This window comes from Pyrgilauda ruficollis, unplaced genomic scaffold (assembly GCF_017590135.1).
Source record: "Pyrgilauda ruficollis isolate IOZ18807 unplaced genomic scaffold, ASM1759013v1 scaffold2, whole genome shotgun sequence".
Lineage (NCBI taxonomy): Eukaryota > Metazoa > Chordata > Aves > Passeriformes > Passeridae > Pyrgilauda > Pyrgilauda ruficollis.
This window is the reverse complement of record NW_024519206.1, coordinates 10,290,051-10,314,527: the sequence shown is the minus strand read 5'-3', so window position 1 is coordinate 10,314,527 and position 24,477 is coordinate 10,290,051. Positions and strand designations below refer to the sequence as shown.

General features: G+C 39.3%; 1 protein-coding gene across 1 annotated transcript in view; it reads left to right on the top strand.

Annotated features, from left to right (window-relative positions):
* The window catches only part of RAPGEF5 (Rap guanine nucleotide exchange factor 5), a 158,322-nt gene that overhangs the window by 29,094 nt on the left and 104,751 nt on the right, over nucleotides 1-24,477 (top strand). The window contains exons 2-7 of the mRNA XM_041466150.1: nucleotides 173-223; nucleotides 1,354-1,460; nucleotides 2,461-2,582; nucleotides 3,885-4,053; nucleotides 9,273-9,339; nucleotides 15,907-15,955. Of these exons, the coding sequence (XP_041322084.1) occupies nucleotides 173-223; nucleotides 1,354-1,460; nucleotides 2,461-2,582; nucleotides 3,885-4,053; nucleotides 9,273-9,339; nucleotides 15,907-15,955 (565 nt within the window). The remainder of the gene's footprint in view (nucleotides 1-172; nucleotides 224-1,353; nucleotides 1,461-2,460; nucleotides 2,583-3,884; nucleotides 4,054-9,272; nucleotides 9,340-15,906; nucleotides 15,956-24,477) is intronic.

Sequence of the window (24,477 nt, the reverse complement as noted above, 5' to 3'; positions counted from 1 at the left end):
TTCCTGATGTGAACCAATTATTATTTGGAGACATATGTTAGACTATTCAGATGATTTGATAAATTCTTTTTATGAAGATTTCAATAGCTAAAAGACTAGATTGCAGCTACTTTATTTTTTTTGCCATGCAAAAATCATAACAAAACTAACAGTCTACCAAATTGCCTTACAGACCCTGTCCAGAAGAATTTCAAATCCCTATTTGGAAACTCCTTCAAATAAGGTACTTGTGTACCTTCTTTATAATTCTATTTCATCAGACAGCATGCAAGGAATGCTTCTGCTTCAGCTCAGCTTCTTACTCATAGCTTTGAAGATACTTGTGAATGTGACCTGCAGTTAAATCCAGCCAATAAGTTATAATTTTGTGTGTGTGTATGTGTGTTACAAATCACATCTTACTATTACTGAGTTTGCAAACTGAATTGTTGTTAATTCCGGTGTGCATTTGCTTCCCAGTCACTTAAATGATTGCCACTGTTTAGCTTATTTCTACAGTATTTTGAGAGCTCTGGTTTGCATCTCACAAGATTTTGGCCTCTCAGGTCTCTTCTATATGCCTTAAAAAGCTCCTAAACATAGGAAGCAAACAAACAAAAATGAAACCAAACAGCATCAAGTTAGTTCTTTGTGTCACTTGATGTGTTTTGCAGAGGCAGTGAGGAAACACCACAAAAGAAGCCCAAGGTAAATACTTCAATAAGGAGAGGTACACAGAGTCTGGGTGGAACATTGTTTTATGGAAGACTGAATTGGGTTCTGTTTTGACAGACATATCTGCAGCCTTGAGGCGCAGGACAGAAATCAGATATAGGGAAATCAGAACTGTGTCCATTCTGAAAGACAATATCCTCCTGGCAATGCATGGATGAACTGATCTACAGCTATCATAAGAAACCTCTAAAGGTTCTGAACAAAAAGAAAAGACTATGAAATAGTCTTTCAGTGCGTATTAGGCTTGAAATAAATTATTTAGCTGAAATTCTTAGGAAATTATATTTATTTTAAACTGTATCTGTGTGATTTTGCAATGGTTCCTATGTCTCTGCTTTGCTAGAATAATGTGTGTTTTCATCTAACTTGTCTGTTGTTCAAAGGTAAAGCTGATGGATGGTTAAACCTCTCCTTTTCTAGGACAGCAAATCTAAAATCAGCCCAGCTCATGGGGCACCTGCAACCCATGATACAGCTGGCAAAAGCTGGGGTGCATTTCCTATGAGACTGGGTGTTTGCTTGTCATTTACCTGTGAAGAATGCATTGCTCAAAGGGAGGGAGTGGACAGTGGCAAGGCAATTTACTACAGCAGGAATAAATCCTGTTTGTCACAGTTTTCACTTTCTCTTTTCATTCAGATTTATGGAGAAAGTTCTTCCTGTGCTGGGAGAGCTCTCAGGAATATTTTTACTCTACAAGCTTCTGACCTGATTAAAGACAGAGTGTACCTTACTGGCATTTGCAGGTAAATCAAAATAATTTGTTTTAATTAACTTTAAGAGTTTTGTTTGCATTTATCTATGCTCTGGTTTGACAAGAGAGTAAATTCTGAGTGATTCTGTGTATGTCACTAAGAATTAAAAATATTTTCTTAAAAAAAAATTCTTTAAAGTCTCATGTACCTTAATATCTTTTCTTACATTACAATGCTAGTTGTCAGAAAGCAGCAGTGGCCTGATTGTATATACATTAAATCAATTGCTTATGGTTTTCAGGTACAATAGTGTTTGTCAGTTATTTTGTTGAAAAGAAAGAGTACTAATTTCAGCCATGGTTTGGAGTTATAAAAGAGCTTAATTGGATTCCATGATTTAGTGACACAGTGATTTCTGCATGTAATTTATGGACTATTTCTGTAATGAAGTGATTTTCCATTTATGCTGCATTGTAGCACAAATGCTTCCTCCTGTTTTCAATTACACCAAAATGTGCAGCTCTCTATTATAGCACCATTCATTCACACCTGTGTTTAAGAAAAATCCAGTACTTTTTTATTATTATTTAAATATATACATTTACCAATAATATGAAAGATTAAGTACATCCTAGAGCAGCACTTAAAGGTCTTACACATACTGTTTAGCTGTACTGTTTATGCCATGCTTGGAAAGGAGATAAAAGGCTGAGGCTAAAAGCTGGATTTTATTTCTTTGGATGACCTGTGTGCAGCACAAATTGATAAAAATGCTCCATATTGCAAAGTATGCTACATGAATCAGGTATGTAAGGGAACTTGCTCATCTAACTTAAGTTCCCTCCTTGTAGCTAGAGGTATCCCCTGAGGCTTGCCAATGTAATCTCTTCCCTTTACATGAATAGGTTTACAAAAATTAGAAATTGAGACAAAGAGTTTTCTCTGCTGAACAAAAAGGCTGACTTTTGATAGCTTTAAAAAGAGCTCTTTATTATGAAAAAATGTTTTAACATTACTGTAGTTTAAGAAGTGATATTTTGCTTATTTTCAGGAGAAGTTGTGTTGGATCAGAACTCGTAGACTGGCTTTTGGAGCAGTGCCCTTTTGTCAAGTGCAGATCTACAGCAGTTGGAGTGTGGCAGCTCCTCCTGGATATGGGCATTATATTGTCAGGTCAGTCCTGCCAGTACATTCAGTGTGAGGAAAGCTATCCCTTTCTCCTGCATAGGACCAGAGATGTGGCTTTGGTCAGAGGAGGGGAAGAAAAAAGGCACAGATTGATCCAATTTTCTTGCCAGTTCTTTTTCCTACTATCTTTTTGGGAGGCTCACTTCTATGACCTTTCATTTCATAAATACCAAAGATCAGTCCCTTGTTTTTGGCAATTTCATTCCTTTTTTCATTCCTGTAATTGCCTATTATTAAGTTGCAGACAGAGTGCGTGTCTTTCCTATCCTTTTTTTTTTTTTTCCCCTCAATCTATTTTAGGTTTCTCAGAAGACAGCAGCTGTTTAGTTGCGGCAGATCATGCTTTACTAGATGACTTCTGTAGCTAATAATGATTTTCTATTCCTCTCTGTTTTCCATAATTTTTAATTACAATGGGTTGAGAGAGGATCCAGCTCCTTGAGACAGTGGTGAGGCCAGGTTCTACCCTGTTGTCTCCAATTCCCCCACCAAACTGAGGGATTTGGTTCAGCTAATGTGGTTGGTGATAATTACACTGGTAACCAGCCTCTGGATAGGTGACGGATTTTACTTGGAGGCTGGAACTACTTAGGAAGCTCAGCTCAGGTCATACCCCACCCTGGGGTCTGTGCTGGACACTAAACCTCTTTCTTGTGAGGACTTATGAAAGATTTCTGCATATGTACACTGAAAGTGTACTTTAAGGTTTTCTTCAGCTAAACTGACAGCATGTCTGGTCATGCAGCCTCAGGAAGGGCTAAATTACTTATTGCAGGAGTTTGTGCTTTTGGCTTTGGACTCTGCCCTTTTTTCCCAATTAAATCCATTTATTTTCAGGGAAGACAATTGATACATCTCCTTAACCAGGTCTAGTCTTCAAATCCAGTAGAACTGAATTGCAGGAGAAGCTGGAATAATGATGGGCTGCGTTCCCATTACTGAACTTTGTTTACTAGTGCTTGACCATTAGTGAAAACAGTTTAGAAACCAATGGAAACTGAGACTCAGAAATCTAACAAACCCTAAACCTGAACTGATTCCAAAATTTATTAAACACTCATTAGTCTTAATGCTTGAATTTCAAGATCCTACAGATCTTTAAATTGAAGTTTTGGGGATGCACTGAATTAAACTGAGAGGTCAGGATTATTTCTGTGATGAGTATTCAATCCTTTTGTCCTGTGTGATGGTATAACTCAGCATTAAGGTCAAGTGTAATACAGAATGTGGTAGGAATCCTTACATGCTGAAGGTTTAAAGGGTATCTAATATTATTTTTTCTTACAGTGGACAGACAACTCTATTTTCAAGACAGTCATGCTTTCTACCAGTTCTCAGCGGATGAATGTACCTACCTTTTCTGTGAATTTGAGAAAGAGGAAGCATGGAAGAATGGAGTAAAGCTCCTACTTCAACTACTGCCACTGTCTCCTCCCAGGATTGACATGTGCAATCTGTAAGTGTGCATATACAGCTGTTTGCAACTTTACTGACTACTTTACAGGTGTTTGGTCTTATAATGACAGTTTGCCCCCAAATCATCTTGCAAATGAGACAGTTTTCATTTGGGGGTTGAAAAATCTTGTACAGATGTGCTTTTCATCTGAGAAGGTCAGTATGGGTAAAAAAATGGAGGCACCTGACTAGGGGGTTTGGACATATTACAGTTTTTAGGCACTGGCTTTCTGTCTCTAGCTTGCTATATTACCTGGGCATGTGATTGTTTTTGGTCTCTTCTTACATTTGGAGGTTTGGCATGAATTTGGCAGCAGGGATGCTCTGGTAGTGATTGACTAGCAGATCAGATGCCCTTGTGATGTATCAGGATCAGCTTTCAGATGGATTCACAAGATAGGTAGAAATGTGGTACCTTCAGTCATTTGATTTTAATTTTCTACTGTGTGTTTGCCAGAGCTCTGTAAACTCATGTTATTATTCCTTTTTTGCAGAATATGCCTTTTAAGAGTTTTGCTTCCTGTGTGTCTTCCCTTTCACCTGACTATTGAATGTTATCATACCCCCTGTGCTCATGTGTCTGGACTCTACGGTTACTAGTTCAGATTGGCTAGAAGGAAAACATAGTTATTTGTTCCACTGTGAGAGGCTAAAATAGAGGAGAAAGGTGTTAGTGAGAGCTCTGGAGACTCATGATCATTTATGCTTTAGTAAATCTGCAGGAGTTGGCCTGAACAGTTGAGTCCCTAGCATGATGGTCCTCAAACCCAATACTTTGGATAACTATTACTCTGGCAGTACTGGAATTTATTCTCTTTGATGCCAAAGACAAAACTTTCTTCTATGGGTACTTTCCTTCTCTACATATTAGCTTTTAAAAATGCTCATTCTCGAAGATGAATGTCCAGTAGAAATATTTCAAAGAAGCACAAAGTCCAAAGATCCTGTGAGCTGTCTCAAGCCCAGATTCTTAAATTCAGACATGTTGAGCTGGTAGGAAAAAACCTCAGTAATTTCTCTGCATGGTTCAGGGCAGAAACTTGATTCCCTTCCTTATTGCTGACTGCTCTCACCAATCAAATATTGGCAGTTCTGGAGTGGAGCTTCCTTTCAAAATGCATTTATTTGATCAGCTGGAGTGAGTGTAGGCAAGTGACAAGAACCCCAGGCTGGCCAGAGCAGCAGGACTGAATATGATCTTCTAAGCAGCTGACTCACATGGGAGAAAACCTTTGACTGTTTTTGCAAGTAGAAATTCTTGTCTTCCAGCCAACTCTGGTGCTAAACAGTTTGTCTGTCCCTTAAATATCAGGATATTTTGATCTTGATTTTAGGGGGAATTGGGATTTTTCTCATCATTGTAACTCAGACCACTTTTCATGGTTTGTGTCTACTTGTTCAAAGGATTTGAGTCAAAAGAACAGAACAGATAGGTCATATTGATGTGTTACGTGAAGGGTGCTGGGTAGGAAAATGGACTGAAGGCTTTTTAGGTTCAAGTTTACAGTCTGCTTTGCAGTTTTATCATTTCAGTGCAACTGTCATTTCCAGTGGAAGATTATTCCTGTCACATGAATTGAACAATTATTCATTAATGTACATTTCCAGCTCCTTCCTGCTCACATTATTCAAATTTGAGTTGAAGCTGGGTTCCTTTTGGGAATATTGTCACTGAAAAATTGTTTTCTGGAGCTTTTACCTGTCAGATTGTGAGGGTGCTTTTTGAAAAAGTACATATTGTAGGAATTGAATTTTAAATAATGGTACACCCTTGAGGGAATGTGATATTAAAGCACAAGGAGATTTTTCCAGCTTCAAAATTCTTCATGCTTGATGTAAATAATAAACTACTAGAATACAGTCAGAAAGGGAATAGGTGTGATGAGATGTTTGTTAAAGTTGTCTGACCTGGTTAAATAAAGCCATATACTCCTTTTCATGAGGAAGGAGAGCAATTCTAAAAACCTTTCCCTGCTGGGTTTGTCTTTTCTTGAATATATAAACTGTTTTGCATACCATTAGAAGCACAGGATTTTTTTTTATAATTTAATATTTTTGTACTCATTTTTCTGTCTTAGCTTTTCTCACAATCTATATCAACTGCATTAACTCTATACATAGGGATAGAAAAATTCTTACTTCATTAATTAAATGAATTAAATTCCCTGCTTTGGATCAGAAGCAGCTGCCTGTTTGTGCACCAGAAGGGAGCATTGGATGTCTCCTGGTGGTCCCAGAGGCCAGATGACCTCTGTCTCCTCTGCAGCTGTGGGCAGCAGCCTTGTGCTTGCCTGGGCTCCTGGGTGCATCAGTGAGTCTGTGGAGTACCATGGTCCTGCTCTCAGAACAGAAGGAGTCTGTAGACCTGAGCAGGCAATAGCAGCTCTGGGGACTTCCTTCAGCAGCTATTCTGGAAACCCTGTTAAATAAACATAGCTCAGATTTGATTTGCTGTACAGATTTTTGATGGATCTGTGTTTGTTCCTGGGCGCTTTTAGTGGTGTTACCAAACTACTACAGAAAACTCTACAGTGAAAATACTGTTCTGAAATCTGAGATGTGCTTATGATTCCTGAATAAATGCTCCCCATTGGCCTTGGTGGAAATTCCTTACATTCAACATAACATTGGTGGGATTCACCATGGAAAACAAGTCAGGACATAGCAGATTTTCAGCTGCTCACGCTAATCTGAAGGCTAATATTGTGTGTATTCCACAGGATTCAGACCCTGTAAATGTTGTCAAATTAGATGGGACAAATGAAGAGGCTTCTTGGGGTCGTTAAACACCCAGTGTTAATCACAGTCATTCTACTTGAGTAGAAAATAAGTGAACATAGCAGTACCCTGGGAACAAAAAATCTGAATTGAAAGCTGTGCCATGGGCTCCCTTACAGCCCTAAGCAATCACTTAGGCTCTTATTCAATGCCTCCTGAATTCTTTTCCAGTTACTGCGATGGTGTTGTATCAGGTGTGTAATCCTTGTGTGCTTCTATTTCCTTCCTTGTAAATGGGAGTGTTTATAACAATTCCCAGAACCACTGGTAGACTCAGGGAACATTTCAAGAATGCACTCAGTAGCTGATACTGTTGAAATGTATCCCATAATACTTTTAAAAATCATTTAAAGGTATGTTAGCAGAGTTTGTTTTTTTTTTCTTCATCTTACATTGTTTTTTTTATTTTCAGGAGTGTTGCACTTTATTTTCTGTCTTCTGTCCTGAAAAAAATTTCATTATATTAATATCAGAAAAGTAACCATTCTTAAAAGTAATTTGGTTTTCATGCAAATAGCCAGGATGGGATATTGATTTAGTTACTGCCTTATGGAGTTCCTGGAAAGCTTTTGCTGAGCACAAACAGCTCTCAGGTATTGGATGGAAACTGACTTTCCTGCTTGCAGATCTAGGACAAGCATCCCTGCATCTCACTCTGCTTAGCAGACTGGGCCCACAGATCACTGAATTGTATAAGCACCCATTTGCCTGGGCTTTGTAGCTCCTGTTTGGTACCAGACTCACTGGGTCCTAGCTGTCCACTTTTGAAAAAATTAGGCTGATACCTGTTGCTTTTCTCCATTGGCCTGGGTGTCATAATATACTCCTCTCTGATTCTGAAGAGCTGACTCTAATTTTTAGTATTCATTGTTTCAGAAGTATTTGAGGATCATATGCAGATGAATACTGGGAGTATTTTTAAACAGAAAATGGAGTGATAAAGGCCCAAGAAGGAACTAGCTGTGTTATGTGCTGTTCTAGGCTTAGAGATTGCATCTGTGGCCGTGTCTGCTGAGCTGCCATCTTCTGCCTCCAGTTTAGATGAATCAGGTCCTGGTTCTGAGAGATCTGAAGAGAACAGATGTGTAGAGAAACATCTAAAAAGTTCAGTTATTTTAGTGTCATTTCAAAGTATAAAGAGAAAATCTAAATAAATCAGTCTTTGTAAATGAAAATGCATTCATTTATTTCTTTTGGGCTGTTTATAACACTTAAAATGTTAAATCACATTTTCTTTAAATAGGAAAGGCAGTTGTGAAAATAACTGTGATTTTAATCTGAATTATCATTTTGAGCTGAATTTGCTTACCCGAGAATGAACACGTGTCATGGTGTGCTTTCTGACCTTAATTTTTTATCAGGGAATGAAATTTTTGGACATGGGATGTAAGAATCACAATATACCAGCTGCATATTCCAGATGTCTTGCCAGCTCTCTCCCTGAGGACATCAAGGCATATAAGCAATTAAATAATTTAGTCAAAGACAGAAGCTTCTGCTAGTACCTGGGATTTATGTTTATTTCAGCAGCTGCAGTTTTGTGTATCTCTTCAGCTTGCTGGCATGCTTCTTGAATACCATGAAAAGTAAAGATCTCAAGGGCATTTTCTCTTACTTCTTCCTGTAGTTATAACCCTATTATATTGCTATAATGCTTCTGATTGTCCATAAAGCTACTGAAAGTCTTACAGATGTTTTAGTGATGGGAAATAGACTGTTTTAAAGAAAAACACAACTTATCCTGTACTGTCCACTTTTGTGTGGTTATTTCCACATGGGCCAGACTTCTGGGATGGTTTCTAGGAGGATTCTACCTTTACTGCCTCACTTTTGAAAAGACACATTAAGTCTCTTTCTTGCAAGTTATTCTCAAGACAACCTAATATTGTTCTCAGCTGTTGCTTTAGTTTGGTTATTTACGGTTTCTGAAATGTATTATTTTCACTTTCAGTTATTTTTTTCAGAATATCAAATTTCACTTGTCACGAAATTATTTTGGTGTTGTCTGTTTTCATCTACATGAAGTATTCCATAGGTACTGCTCCACACCATAGCAAAGCTGGGTGGTGGGCAGATAGAAAACGCTTTGGTCAATTTGTAGAGTAAGTTTTTAGCAAAGCAAAAGATGCAGTCAAATAAGCAACTCTGCTCTAAAGGGTCCTGCATTCTTCAGTTCTTCATCATATTTTTATAGCTAAGGAATGCTCTCACTGCTTCATGTTGGTTGGATCAAAAGAGTTCTTGACAGCAAGGGACAAAGGGTGTACTCTGTCGTTACTGACAGGATTAATTATTGTCATGCTGCAGTCCTCATTTTGATGTGGAGTCTCAAAGGCCCTTTTACATTAGTGCCTGTGGCTACACAGTTCCTTACTTTCCAGGAATCAAAAGATGTTGAAACAGAATGAAAGAAATAATAAAATCTTATTTTTATTTTTTAAGGCCTGATCAAAAAATAGAAGATACAGCAGAAACCAATGCTGAAATTCTTGCTCGTCTCACTTCTGCGGTAAGGTCATTGCATCAAAGTTTGAATGATCATGTTTGAAATATTGTCATGTTTTGGATCCTTTTAAATTAAAGACTTAGTCTAAGTGAACAGATGTTTGTATATGTAGACTGCTTTTTTAGTCTCTGGAAAGGGAGAGCTTTACTGAGGTCTTAGTGTACAATTCCAAAGCTGTTAAAATCAACACAAGCAAGGACTGCAGCAGCCTGCTCTTGTACTAGATGGTATTCATGGCCCAGAAGATACCAACTTGGAGGACCAAGGTGACTTTTGTGTGATGTGCTTTATACTCAGACCCTCTTGATCAAGTGTTCATCAGTGGGAGACAAAGGGAGAGAAAAGTCTTTAGCAGCTCTTGTGTAGATTATCATAAACTTCTGAGGAGACCCACCTGGGAAACCTGAGCTTCCCAACTACGTTTAGCCTCAGTAAACTTCACCATAATAAACAATAGCTTGTTCTGTCTGTGCTAGAGTGTGGTGCATCTTGTTTATCTTGTGAGATCACTGTTCTAGGAAGCACACAGACAGGACTTCAGAAAGTTAAGTGACTCAATTTAATGTAATCTGTATGAGAGCACAGAGTGCACCCTCAGAAAATTAGCAAGCAATGCAACACTGGGAGGAGTGGTGGGTCCATTCCATACCATCCCTGGGGGTATTTGAAGGATGTGTGGATGTGGCACTCTGGGACATGGTTTAGTGGGGACTTGGCAGTGCTGGGTTAACAGCTGTACTTGATGATGTTACAGGTCTTTTCCAACCAAAATAATTCTATGATTCTATGGTTGTGCTGCCACTTAGAGGGACTTTGACTGTCTGGAGAGATGGGCCAACAGGAATCTCAGGAAAGTCAGCAAAGGACAACGCAATATCCTGCATCTAGGAGAAATAACTTCATGATTCTATACAGACAGGGGGTTAACTGAAAAGTAGCTTTGCAGGAAAGGACCTGGGGGTCCTGGTAGACAGCAGGTTGAACCAGAAACATGCCCTTGTGGCAAAGAAAGAAAGAAAGTGCTTTCTGAGCTGCATTAATAAGAGCACTGTCCTTAGGCTAAGGCAGGTGATTTTTCCCCTCTCCCCAGCACTGGTGTTCCAGATGTGGAGTCTTGGGTCCAGTTCTGACCTCCCAGTGCAAGAGATATGGATGTCCTGGAGTGTAGCAAATGACCATGATGATGGTTGGGGAATAGAGGACTTGACTTACAAGGAGTCTGACAGAAGGGGGAGTGGGGCTTGGAGAGCAGAAGGCTGTGGGAGGACCTTATTGATGTGTACAAATACCTGATGGACAGGCTCTAGCTGGCCATGATTTTCAGCAGAGGTTTGGGTCAGATGATCTCCAGAGGTGCTTTCCTACCTCCACCACTCTGGGATTGAGCAGTTCTGTGAACACTGCACCTAAGTCACGGTATCATCAAAACATGGAATTAGTGTTATTTCTGGTTTTGGCATGTGAGAAAGTACAGTGACAAAAATGAAGCAAGCAAGGTAAAGCTTTTATGAAAAAGGCATGAGGATAAGAGCTATTTTAAGAAAAATAAGTAAAGTGCTATCTTGCAGTTACCGGAAAATGGGAGGAAAGGAGAATTTTTGCTGTCTTTTTTAAAGACAATTGTCTTTTCAAAAGATATCTAATAATGTGTTTGGAAAGCTAGTGATTCTGTATATTCAACTTTATTCAAGAATATTTTAAAATGTATGACATAAGCAAATGCTGTGTTTTAAATACCTTTTTTTTATTGTCTGAATATTCAAATTCCTTGTTTTCTCTACTTTTTTTCTTAACTGAAAATGAAAGGTGAACTCAGAACCTCAATATCCTCCATTTTTGTTACCATATAGATCAAAAATAGAAAACTGTGAAAGACTTTTTTAAAACACTTGCAGAACACCAACTCTATAAAACATTGCCAGTGTTCCTCAAAAGCTTTGCCTGTCAAAATTAGAATAATGGGAGTTTTGTCAGTTGTAAAAAAGGGATATGCTCAAGAAAATAAACTGGCCTTTTGAGTTCAAGAACTGGATCTAGCTGCATGCACTTGGGTAACATGCATGTCCTTAAACACCTAATTGACAGTGAGTTCAGAGTGTTTCACATCTGCGAGGTCGAAACTGTGAATTACATCCTGAGTCACTCCAGCAGTAGGGCACCTGGACAGGGTTTTCTTAAATGACCCATTTTATTACTGTAGCTAACTAGCTAAAGAAAAATTAGGCAGTTCCATCTCCAGATGGTCTGAGGCCCATCTATTGTCATGGTGATATCAAGAATCTGATCTTTTCTCCTGCATTTTCTGATTTTCCAAAGAACTTTGTAGTGCCTCTATAATGATTTTCTAGTCTACCCCTGGGGAAAAGGCACAAGACCAGAGCAGAATCCTCCAAATTTTAGCATCTATATATGAATTTTTCCTGTTTATCCCTCCAGAATATTGTTTTTCCTCCATACAGTAGACTGGGACCTAAAAGACTCACTGCAACCTTATGGGAAGTCTTTTTAAGTCCCAGAAGAATTTGAAGCCTCAGCTCACACCATTAAACAGAGGGCTGGACTGTCCAGTGTCTAGGTTCTCTTTTTTTTTGTAATCAGGAGCTGGAAACTGAAAGTGAAGTTATTAGCTATTACTGGAAATGTATTCACAATTTTGCCTTTTTGGCTCGCTGAATGTTTATGTATTTTGTACAAAATTAAACCATTCTTCTTTAAGAATTCATAATTGAAAATCCTGCTCATGATACTCTTCACACCAGAATTTCAGAAGTGTGAAAAAACCCACAAAATCATCCCTACTTCTCGCCCAGCACTAAAGCAGTTGAAGATTAAAGATTACTTTTTAATGGAGATGCAAATCCCACTGCTGTCTCTTCTACTTTTCTTTTTGCTTTTCATGGAACGAAACATTTTTTTGGGGTCAGAAGAAAGTTTCTGTGTCAGCTTTTTTTTTTTTTCAGGGATTCCATTCCAAATTTTCAAATGTACACTGACTGTGAGGATCCAACCCTCAAAAGTGGAGGAATCTGTGTGCCTAAAATATAAATCCCTCTTTTAATCTATCAAATTATGTGCTTATGTCATATGCTCCATTACATGAGGCACCAACAAAACCATCAAACTTAAATTCTAAAGGCAAGCAGTGCAAAATTTGCAAGCAGTGCAAAAAGCCATTAGAAATACATTTGCATCAGATAATGTTTTTTGGTCATGAATTTAAAAAAAAATGTGATGATTACTCATGGGTTTAAAAAAAGCATTCCAGAGCTGTCATTCATCCCATGTTGTCCCAAAGAGCAGCTTCAAATTCAGCGTTTTGTGTGCTAAAAGCAGAACATGGTGGGATAGCTACGAGTGTTTCCACTGCAAAGCCTTTTTACCTTACCTTGTGATGAAACAGAAGATGTCAGGATATTAATGAGGTGTATCTGGAAAATAGTTTTCTGGTACTTTAAAGCATCAGCCACTATTACTTTTATTTAGAGCCCAGCAAAATATCATAACTTGAGATGCAAAAATGTGAACCAGACTCTTACTGTTTTTCAAAACCCTGCCATTTAGAGCCTTCTGTTGCAGGATTTCATTCTGAGTTTCTGTACGGATTGGCATCTTGTCTCTAGATTTGAAGTCCTGCTTGGCACAATGGTATGGAGACTACTGTCTCACAAAAAACTACTATGGGCAGAAAAAAGAGAAAGGAAAAAAGTGGTATGAACTGACTGCTAGATGCACAATTATGTCCACTATGAAAAAATTGTACGATTGTGATACGAGAAGAGTTGTCAATTATTTTTTACAATTCTCTATTCTTTGGAAACAAGATTCACCATATAAATGAGCCATTTGTACTTAATCAGGAGAAAGTATACCCGGGTATCACTTTCTGTGCATACTCTTCTGTATTGCAGAAAGAAAACTGATTGAGATGTGGTAACCTGCCAACTACCCACTCAAAATGTTCACTTTCAGACTTTCATAATATTTCTATAAAAATTGTATGGTGAACTCACCTTTAAACTGAATCAGTTTTGGCATCTTCAATGCTACTCAAATGGGGTACTGTTTGGATAGTGTTAGCTTTGTAGCAACAAGCTGTATGTATAAAACATTTTTTAAAAATTTAATATGTCAGTATGGTAGGCATAGTTCTTGTTTATATATTTTATTTTGTGTCTATTGTCTTCAGTGTGATGTATGGCTATCGATTTTGTCAAACAGGCAGTAACTGAAATCCTATTAGGAAGAAGCATGATAATGGGTAGCATGTGTGCAGTCAGGAGTGAGTGTTATACATGGATTTCCATTGGTGTAAAGATGCAGAGGAATTGCATGTCCAGCAGGGATGTGAAGTGCATTTATGCTAAAATAGGCAAAAGCATATAGATTATGAAATCTAGGGGCACCAATCAAATCCAAAAGGATGCTCAGCAGTACCAATTCTTTGTGATCGGAGTGAATCCTATGAGAGGGAGCTCAGTGTCCTGATGGAACACTTTGATGAGGGAACTTTTGCTTACTGTTAACACTAGAGAAGCATAATATTAAGATAATGTATTTATTAAACGCTAAAAGATAAAGATGATACATCAGTGAAATGCTTCTTACTGTCAGTAACCTGTGACAATAGACCAGAATTGAGGCATTGACATGGGTACCTCTTTCTGAGTTTAGTGAAGGGAGAGGGTCTGAGAAGTGTAGCCATGAAAAGTCATGGTGTTGTTGTTCAGAAACAAATTGGGCTTTTATTGAAAATCCTGTTCATTATTAGATAGCTTGTGTGTATTATTGTAATACTCGTGTGTAGTAATTGCTGCAAGGAAGCACAGGAGTTGTTTTTCTGTTCTTTCCCATTTTACTTGAAGTTTATGCTTACATTATCCATGATTAATATTTCTCCAGACATGGGAATGAGTGTACAGGAAGGAAGGAAGGGAAGGTAATACTGCCAGCTTGCACAATTGTGCTGGAAACAGGATGACATTTAAGAAAACCATGGCACTGCATTCATATTTTCCTGCTTGGAGTGGCAGAGAACTCTGCCCCTCTCAGTAGGGCAGCATCAAGGAATAGAAAAGATCCTTTTCCCTTGCAAGGACAGCAGAAAAATCTTTTTGGTGCTTTGCCATAAAGGAAAGAAGGATGCAAGCAGAGGAAGGATGTGGCCTCTGGTGTGACTGGCTTCTTCCACATGCAGAGTGTACTGCTGTGTGGCTCCCAAGGATCTGAAATCAGGGGGTGCTGCAGTTACCATTGTACTGAGATGCCCTGAGTGAATTTTGTCTGTCTTTCTTCTCAGACCTGTATAATGCTAACTATTCCTCTTTCACATTTTCAAACTTCTCTTCGGAGTCATGAGAGTGGGACAACAACAGTTGTTAGTAATTGTATTACTTTGAGAATCCTTTATGGGCTTTGTGACTTATGACTGAGCCACATATCTTGAGAATGATGTTTGAAATTTCATGGCTCTCAGAAACTGCATGTCAAACCTCCCACTGCAGAAGGGCCTTGAGCCTTGCCTAGGTCTGTTAGACAAGATGGCTAGTATGCACTGCTGGAGACTTTGTCCAGAGAGGTGAGACAATCCCTAGAAAAAGTTGGAATGTGCCTTATATATATATATATATATATATGTGTGTGTGTATATATATATATATATATATATATATTTTTTTTTTTAAATACTGAAGACAACCTGTCTTGGGAAAATTGGGGAAATTGTAAGGTGTATGTAGCAGAGAGCATTTGGTGCTGTAGGCCAAGTGCAAGCAGCTGCAGTGGGACAGATTATGGCAGTGAAGAAGCAAGAAGCATATGAGAATAATATATAGAAAAGTTATAGAAAAAGAAATTACATAAAAAAGAATAGACCTATGGGGAGAAGTGAACGTTGAGTTGAGCTGGCTAAAGAGAGAATAGCTGGTCTATACAGAGAATATGAAGTATGCAGAGACAAAAGGATGAAGAAGGGAGCTGGTTAGCATGACAGGGCTGTGTTGCCACAGGCTAGTGAGGGACCCTGTAAAACTGAAAATAGCCCTGACTTCTGCATTTTCATGTCAAGTGAAATTTTCGTTCTGAAATTCTCAGCCATGCTACCAGGAGAGGTTGTTTCCTCCTGGAAGATCGAAAAAGTGAAGGCCAATTATATACAGGAGGAACCTCTGTCAAACCTCAGCATGAAGGACTTTCTTATTCTGGAGTCACACAATAAATCCAGCATTACAGTGTGCTCATCAGAGGCAAAACAAATATGTAACAAGGGAAGGGAGAAGATTCAAGTGTGTACTTGTGAAAGAGATATGCTGTGCAAATAAATTACAGGTCAGGCTACTGAATTGCCCACTCCCTAAGGAATGTGGGGTATTTAAATGAAATTGAAGTCACAGAATTCCCAGCTGAAAAGGAGATTTGCTAGGAAAACTGACTGTAGTTTCAAAACCAGGCATAATTCCACATGCAGTTGATTGCTGCAAAGCATTGATAGCTTTTATCTTACCAGGGTTGCATTTTGTTTTATTTGTCTGTGCTAGGAGCTATAACCATCCTTTTCTTTTCCTGATATTTTAGGTACAGAGAGAACTGGCTGCTGTCATTGCCTTGAAAGCAAGGAAGTCAGGTGAGTCAGGCTGAACTTCAGAGGGGTTTTTGTAATACTGTTCCCTTTTGTAATTTTTGAAGTATCTGAATTGTCACTGCTGTCTTTTTAATATGGGAAAGAAAAGATAGTGATGGAGAATCTGTGTATACAGCACAATGCAATTACAGTTAAGCTTCTCTCCATCCAGCTCATTACGTCTAACACCTAGCTAATAAAATCAGTGTTACAGTAGAACTTGGGTCTCTTTCTAGCCAAAATCACTATTTTCTCTAGGCTTGTGCTTTATATAAAAAAGCTGATGTCTTTATTTGACTTACATTTAAGACAAATAAGTTGGTCATTTTGCTTTTTTTTCTTTTTATCATCCAGTATCTCATGCCATCATCTTTTCTGCCTTTTACTGGCCCAGCCAGGTGCTTTTCTTACTGCTTAAGCAAAAGGACAACTTCATGCATGAAGGCATTCTTTCCTGCATGTACACCTCTGTGGCTGGAGAGGCAAGTCTCTGATCAGGGCAGGAGCAGGGGAAGGGCAATTGGATAACTGGAAGTCTCTGACAGTAAAAGCATTCCCAGCAAATGCTGGTGACACAGTGCAAAGGCACTGAAATACGTGGCCATCTCAGCTCCATCAGGGTTTGGTAGCACAGGCGCTTCAGCAGGCAGAGTCTGCACTGCTGGGGCAAGGAAGGAGGCAAGGAAGCTGTGTTTTCCAGGCACTGCACAGGAACCAACAGAACCTACCTGGCCAGACCTGGCTCTTTACAGGGTTAACTCTGCTGTCTTCCTGCAGTGTCTTCTGCACCAAGTTGAATGTATTTCTAAAGTAAAACAGAGGTGGAGTGGCCTTAAATTATTAGCATGTTCCCAAAACCATTGAGGTCTTTGAGTGCATTTTCACTGAGCATCTCTTGTGATTTTCAGTGATTTTTCAAGAAATCAAAGTCACAGGTCTTGTACTTCTTGAGCTATTTTCTGACTTGTTCATTGTACTGCATCTCTGTCAGTCTGTGGCTTACAAGTACAGCACAAAATTTACTACACACATGCACAACACCCAGCATGGTATCACAGACTGGAGACACCAAGAAGATATGGCTGGTGTACCTGCAAATATTTTCTTGTGAAAATGTAAGTATTAAAAAAATATTCTAGACATAGTTTGATGCCATTTTTTTTCTGGAAATAGAAGTACCCATAAGTTATACCCGCACTCATCTATAAGTGTAAATCTGTGGAAAGCAAACACAAATGTGAGTGTGAATTCAGACCTGAATTGCTTCTGTGTGGAAGCTTTGCTTCTGAAAGTGCTGTAGTACTTTATGATGTCAACACCCCTCAGCTGCTTGCCCTTACCTGGTGTCACCCCAGTCCCACCTGACTTGTAATGACTGAACATGGAAATGCTTCTGCTCTGGCTCAGTGCAGAGGAAAACAGGTTATTTTAAAGAAGTGCTGAAGATAATATTTTGTTTTGCTGCTAAGTGGGCTGAGCATGGTGCCATGTACTTTTACTTCCTGTTTATGGAGGTATCATAAATCTCTCTGCTTTTAAGCAGTTCTGTCAGCAAATATTACTACAGCTACAAACTATAAATAGAAGAGTTGATTTTAGCTTGAAGTATCTCTTATTTCCTTTTGGTGGATGGTTGTTAGAGTAGAAAATGGGGTGGGTGTTGGATTAGGAATGAGGTGCAAGAGATGAAAATCCAAAAGGAGAATATCTCTTGAAGTCTCCTTTTTATGGTGTAACTGCAATCCTCAATGAACAGGTAGAAATATTTCAGTTAAAAATCACAGCTTTAAAAAACCAAAGCTTACTTATAGAGCTTTGCAGTGCTGTCCAGCCTTTCCTAATACTTTAATGTAAACACTTAAAATATCTGTTCAGATCTGAACAAAAGATAACTCTTTAGTCAGTCTAACTAGTGCATGCTTGTAGTTGAAATTTGCATTTCTTTATGCCCCATCTTGGATGCCTGTAAAAAATGGGAGTATGATCAGGCATAACTGTAAGGTCTAATTTAAGTTAATGCCTTTAGTAAAGTAGGTGCAGAGTAAATTAGGGTGGTTGGTTATGCTCCTTTATTTTATTGCTGGTGGTTAAATTCACAGTGTAGCAGTTACTGTGAGCAATCAAGCTCTGGTCTGCTGTGCCTGGTGAAGTGAAGCACGTTTCAGAGAAAGTACTTCTGGAGCTGTAAGCCACAGTATCTTTCAAAGATATTGTTCCTCTAATCCTCTCCAAGACTCCATATAATTCCAGGAAATATGCCACCAAAAGTCAGACAAAGAGTTTATTTTGGCTTGAAAAGAGTGGAACATGGCTTTTTGGGCCAGCTGCCCTGGGTAGCTTCCAGGCTGGTGTGAATGGCGTGGGAGCCTGGCTCATCCACCCTGGGATTCATGAGTGGGGAGGGCAGACGATGGGCATGGTCCAAACCTGCTGTCTGGGACCTGGCTGCTGAGGGTAATTGGTTTAATCAACCAAAAGCTTTCCTAGAGTATCCCTCTCTGCCTATCCAAAAAAAAAAAAAAAAAAAGGGAATTTTTTGCTGAATGCAAGGACTATATGTGTTCCTGAAATAGTTTAATTTCTGCTCTTAGAGAAACCTTTCGCAATGATTTAATTGTACTAGAAAAACTGGCTGATTTAAGTTTTTACATTATTTGTCTAGAACTGCTGTAGTCATCACTAGGTTAAGTTGCATGGAAAGCACTACACAAACACCTAAACACCACAGCTCCCTGTGCAAGAGGTGAAGAGATTTCAAGTAGGAAGGTTCACTGTGTTTGGAGTGGGGGTGGGGGGCAAGTACTGCCTTTGGTTACCTGAATTAAACAGTTTGTTTTTGTTTAAATGGAGCTTGGGTTTGCTACTTAGTATATGTATGTGACAGGTAGTAATTGCAACTATTACGGTTCTGGTTGTGGCAGACATTTCCACGCTCTATCTGCTGACAAATACCGAGATAGAGACCTGAGCCTGCTGTGGGGTAGGGCAGAGTATCAAATTCTTGCTAGTACAGGATCTGACTTGATGGAGAATGTATGCTACCAGAAAATAAAACACCAGCAGGGTGTGGGGTAGAATGCCTTTCCCCAAGAGCTGTTCTTCTGTTTTTTATTGTGGTGTAGAAGAATAGGAGAAATTCATAAAACTGGCAGATGGTGAAAGAAAAATGAAGAACCTGAAAAATTAAAGACTTCTGTGCTGTGGGAAAAAAGCTCTGTTTTCATATTCCAGATGTGTACTCCAAGTATACCACTCTGATAACAAGGCATATGCTGACAGAGACATGCTTGAGAGCCTTCATGCAGAGGGAGCTCAGCACTTTTAGTTTCTTTGCAAATAAAACTAAACCAGGGTAAAATAAGCGTCTGTAATTCTGAAGTGTTGATGGACCTCGGTAACACTGTTGACTTGAAATCACGTATATATTTCATTAGAATAAAGCTCTCATGATAAAGGTGACCTAGGAGGGGGAAATGAACTTGTGCACTTCTCTGTGGCTTATAAAAATGCATTGAAAAAATTATTGCTTAACCTTAGAAATAAATAGATTAAATGCTGTCTTCTGTGGTTTGGGAAAAGGTCTTGGGGAAGCAAATAACTGGAGCAGAAAGGAACTTTTCCTTTAATTGTAGGCACTCAGCATTAAATTGTTTTGTTTATTTATACCTTGCTGGCTTCTGATAGCTTCTGCAAATGTGCTGAAACACAAATGCAGCCTCCCTTCTGAAGGTTTACAAAGGTTGGCATTTATCTCAATTGCTTGTCATGGCTCATGACATGTTTCTTATGTGTTAGAGATGGTAGTTAAAACAAGGATAAAAAGCAGCAAATAGCCTAAGGCTGGAGGCTTTAGCTGGTGGCAAAGCTACATGGGTACATGTGGACTGATCAAAACCTGTCATGTAGATGCTCTGTACTGCTGTTAATCCCATCCACAAACAAGATGCCTTGCATTTCTGAGCACAAGCCAAGCTGCACCCCATGGCATCACCCAGCAAATCCCTTTACAGAAAAAGGAATTTCTATAACTTTGTTTGTGCAAAGGATCAATTGATAAGAGCGTGGCTCTTGTCTTTGTGTTTATGAATACAGGGGGTAATTAAGATAATAGCTGACAGGGTATGGATGAGGTAGGAAGATGGTGACTCAGCTTCTCCTCAGGCACTGCAAAAGCACTGGCAGGTATGTGGGTGCTTCTCCCTCCCACAGTGAAAGGCAGGGCAGCCACAAATGCCCTAGAACTTGTGTGTGGTTTTTCTCCCCCTTATGAATGAAATTCAGGTTTCCACTATATAATTAGATACATTTTAGTCATGCCATTCTTGAATTGGCAAACTCTGTTGATTTTTTCATGTGTCATTTGCATTTTATTTATAATAATGTATAATAATTTATAATAATGTGACTTTTGCAATGTATTAACTCCATATTTGAGATCTTCTGGGTTGCCTCTGTTCTTACATATATGTATGCATAGCCAGCCTTCCCCTTTTCTTTTGTATTACTTCTGTCAGAACCTAACTGCCTATGTGATTTGCTTCGTATTTTTGTTTTAGTGTAGGCGATTCAATATGAAGCAGTCACTGGGGCTTGAGCTTTGCCAGCATGAATGAAAAGCAAGCTGTGAACAGCTATTCCTTTTCCCAGGCACTGCACCACCTCTACAGCGCTGCTGTCAGGGCTGATTGTGTGACTCGACTCAAACACACTGCAGGCAATGTCAGCCCGGTTAAACACATGAGAACAGTCAGGCTGGGTCAGGTTAAAAGTCCATCTGGCCATGCTCCTACCATGAGTGATGAGTAGGGGATGCTTAGAGTAGAGAAACACAGCCAGTACAGTTCTTCTGTGTACACACTCAGCATCTACCAGCCTGTGATAGAGGGATTTTGCTGTACCCACAGTGCTGTGGCAGGTAACCCTCGCTGGACCTTTTCTCCATTAATTTATCAAATTGCCTTTTAAGCCTGCTTATACTCCTGACCTTCATCATCTCATGGCAGCAAGTCTCACAATTCACATGTGTAGTATGTTAAAACATATTTTTTCTTGTTTTATTTTTTTTTAAACACATTCCTATGACCCTCACTCTGTTATGATGTAGCTCTTTGCTGACAGAGAGTGGTGAATAATCCATTCCCTATTTGTCTTTCTGCTATTCAGGATTTTGTGCACATCTGTCATACCCCTGTGAGTTGTCTCATTTCCCAGCTGTTTCACCAGTCATTCCTCATACCAAATCTCTTCCATTAAATCTGATTATCTTTGCTACATCTATTCTATTACTTTTGAGATGGGGCAGGCAGAGCAGCATGGAGTATAGCAGTGCTGGAGTTGACACAAACTGAGGGTGGCAGCTTCTTATCAGGGTGGAGAGGTGGAGGTGTGTAGGAAGGAGCCCAGTAAGACACTTCTGGCACCATTAAGCTGTTTTATCAGCTTAGTTAACTCAAAACTTCATCTTTATCTTTCAGCCCATTTCCTCAAGTAGTACAGATCCTTCTGAGACTTCTCGGTAGATTTATTCTACTATAATTAGCAGAAGTTTTGTCATATGGTGTTATCTGAATATCCTATGCTATGTTATTCATTTTATTCACTTGTAGAAATGTTGTTGTATAGAAAATGAAAAGCATTACAAATTTTAGCTAGGTTTATATACACACTTGAAAAATAACATAACAAATACATGATCAAAGGTCATTCAAGAATGGACCAGTTCAGCATTGTGCATAAATTTCAAACACATTAAGGACTATTGAATTTATGTGTTTCATAAACAACCAGGTATTCAACATCTTTGGTGTAAAACATGCATGGTTTGTTACCACTTATGTCACTGAAAAAGGGCATAATGAGGTATGAAAAAACTTGGTCCTATTTACAGAATAAAGTGACAGTCATGTGCCAGAGAGGTGTGCATTTTCCCTTGTGAAAAACTGAGAAAATTTGAAGGATGGGAAAAGGGTAGAATCAGTAGCATCTTATTGCCTTTCTATACTCTTCATATCCCTTTTCAATAGGTTTGCTTGCTTAAGTAGTGCCTCATTCCATTACAACTTCCAGTTCCTCCAAGCACCCAGTTGTTTAAAGTAAGGGCTGAAATTAGTAAACTGTGTGGAGTGAGAGTTCTTCTGCAAATTCTTCTGCAAATTCTTCTGCAAATTATACTTATAGAATTCCCCCTGGAGAAATGGCCACTTAAAGTGAAAGTGCAGGACTGTTGTGCTTCTGTTAGTTCATGGTGACTTTATCTTCATCTTTACTTTTCCCCTGCCCTCTGAAATGTGATTCAAAATAAAAGCTTCCCCTGAAAACATAGCTAGCAATATTCTAAAAGTTACACTGTACTTTAGGATCTTTCTTTAAGTTCTGTGATTTCAAGCCTTGAAGTAAGGGAGGTGACCTTAGCTTGTTCAGCCTAGAGAAGAGGAGGCTGAAGGAGACTTCAGGGTGGTCCCTCATGAGGGGAAGTAGAGGGGCAGCACTGATCTCTTCACCCTCGTGGCTGGTGACAGGACTCAAGGAAATGGCCCCTCAAATGAAGTATTACAACTTCCAGTTCCTCCAAGCACCCAGTTGTTTAAAGTAAGGGCTGAAATTAGTAAACTGTGTGGAATGAGAGTTCTGCAAATTCTTCTGCAAATTATACTTACAGAATTCACCCTGGAGAAATGGCCACTTAAAGTGAAAGTGCAGGACTGTTGTGCTTCTGTTAGTTCATGGTGACTTCATCTTTACTTTTCCCCTGCCCACTGAAATGTGATTCAAAATAAAAGCTTCCCCTGAAAACATAGCTAGCAATATTCTAAAAGTTACACTGTACTTTAGGATCTTTCTTTAAGTTCTGTGATTTCAAGCCTTGAAGTAAGGGAGGTGACCTTAGCTTGTTCAGCCTAGAGAAGAGGAGGCTGAAGGAGACTTCAGGGTGGTCCCTCATGAGGGGAAGTAGAGGGGCAGCACTGATCTCTTCACTCCCGTGGCTGGTGACAGGACTCAAGGAAATGGCCCCTCAAATGAAGTTGAGTCAGAGGAGGTTTAGGTTGGATATCAGGAAAACGTTCTTCGCTCAGAGGGTGCTTGGGCACCAGAACAGGCTCCCCAGGGAAGTGACCAGAGCACCAGGTGATTCTGAGTTCAAGAAGCTTTGGGGCAATGCTCTCAGGCACATGGTGTGATTCTTGGGGTGTCCTACTCAGGGATGATCCTGATGGGTCCCTTCCAACTCAGCATAATTTATGTGTGATTCTATTATTATTTTATGTGTGATTCTATTATTATTTAGTTGTGTTTGCTTCTTTTAGCAATCCTTTTAAACGGAGAATCCCTAGTCCTAGGGACTAATGGGGGTTACAATGATGTATTGCATCACTTGGGATTCTTCCATTATTCCTGAGGTCAAGCACACCCAGAAAATGACAGCATTTCAAAAGGGCAGGATCAGACCCCTTCTAGACCTGGGGAATGATGCTCATTTGTGCCCACCCTGGGTGATGCTGGGTGGGAAATGCCCTGGACAACATCAGTGAAAGGACTACACAGGAACACTTACCAGCTGTTGTGTATTCAGCAGCTGATATAAAGCAAATGGACTCAGACTTGGAAAAAGAAGGAAGAGCTCTCTGCTGGGAATTGTGGTGAGAGTGATTTTGGCAGTTTATGGTTTTGTTTTTGCAGTTGTTGAAGAACCTTGGGCATAGCTCTTTCTGAGCGATCTAAGGTACTCACATAGAAGAAATCAGCAATGCAGAGTAGCTGTGTAGGGGAAAGACATTTTGCACATATGCAAAAAGAGGCAGCACAGTAAGGTCGCAAAGACAGCAGTTGTGCAAAAAACAACCCCCAGGTGAATGTTTTGTTTACTGGGCCTTTGGGAGAGGCATTTACAATGAGTTCACAGAATTTATTTATTCAGAGTCCTCTTTGTTTCCTGCTCCTTTCCTGGCCATGCCTGGGGGATGTTTCCATGGAATAGAGCCATGTTTCACTTTGCACCAGCCTGCTCAGCAACAGCCCATACCTCCTTGTTTGATCTGTTCCCAGCAATCATTCTCTGATCATTTAATGGGGTCTTTCTTCTGCATCCTTCCATCATCTCGTTTCAGACAAAACTGTTATAGGTACATTCACTACCACGTGATTTTTTATTTTATTTTAAATATCACACACATGAGAATTAATATCTACAAAACTGGTTAAAATTTAATACTTTTATGCATTCAAGCATCAAATGGTTCCCCTTGAGTTGCAATTGGTACAAAACCCCTTGATTTTGTCTGTTCCTGTAGTAATCCTACAGCATTTTCATATAATTTTTCACTTTTTTTTTCTCCTTGATAAAAAATATGACCTCATATGTTCACAAGGTGAGTATAAAATGTGGCTTTATCTTTGCATGCATCACAAAGGCATTGAAAACCAAATCTCCTCTGGCCACGTGAATCAACAGGAGTTGTTTATCTATTAAAAAATGCCTGTCTCGTTTAGCCAGAGGTGTTTTGCAAATTTTGTTGTTCAAATGCACC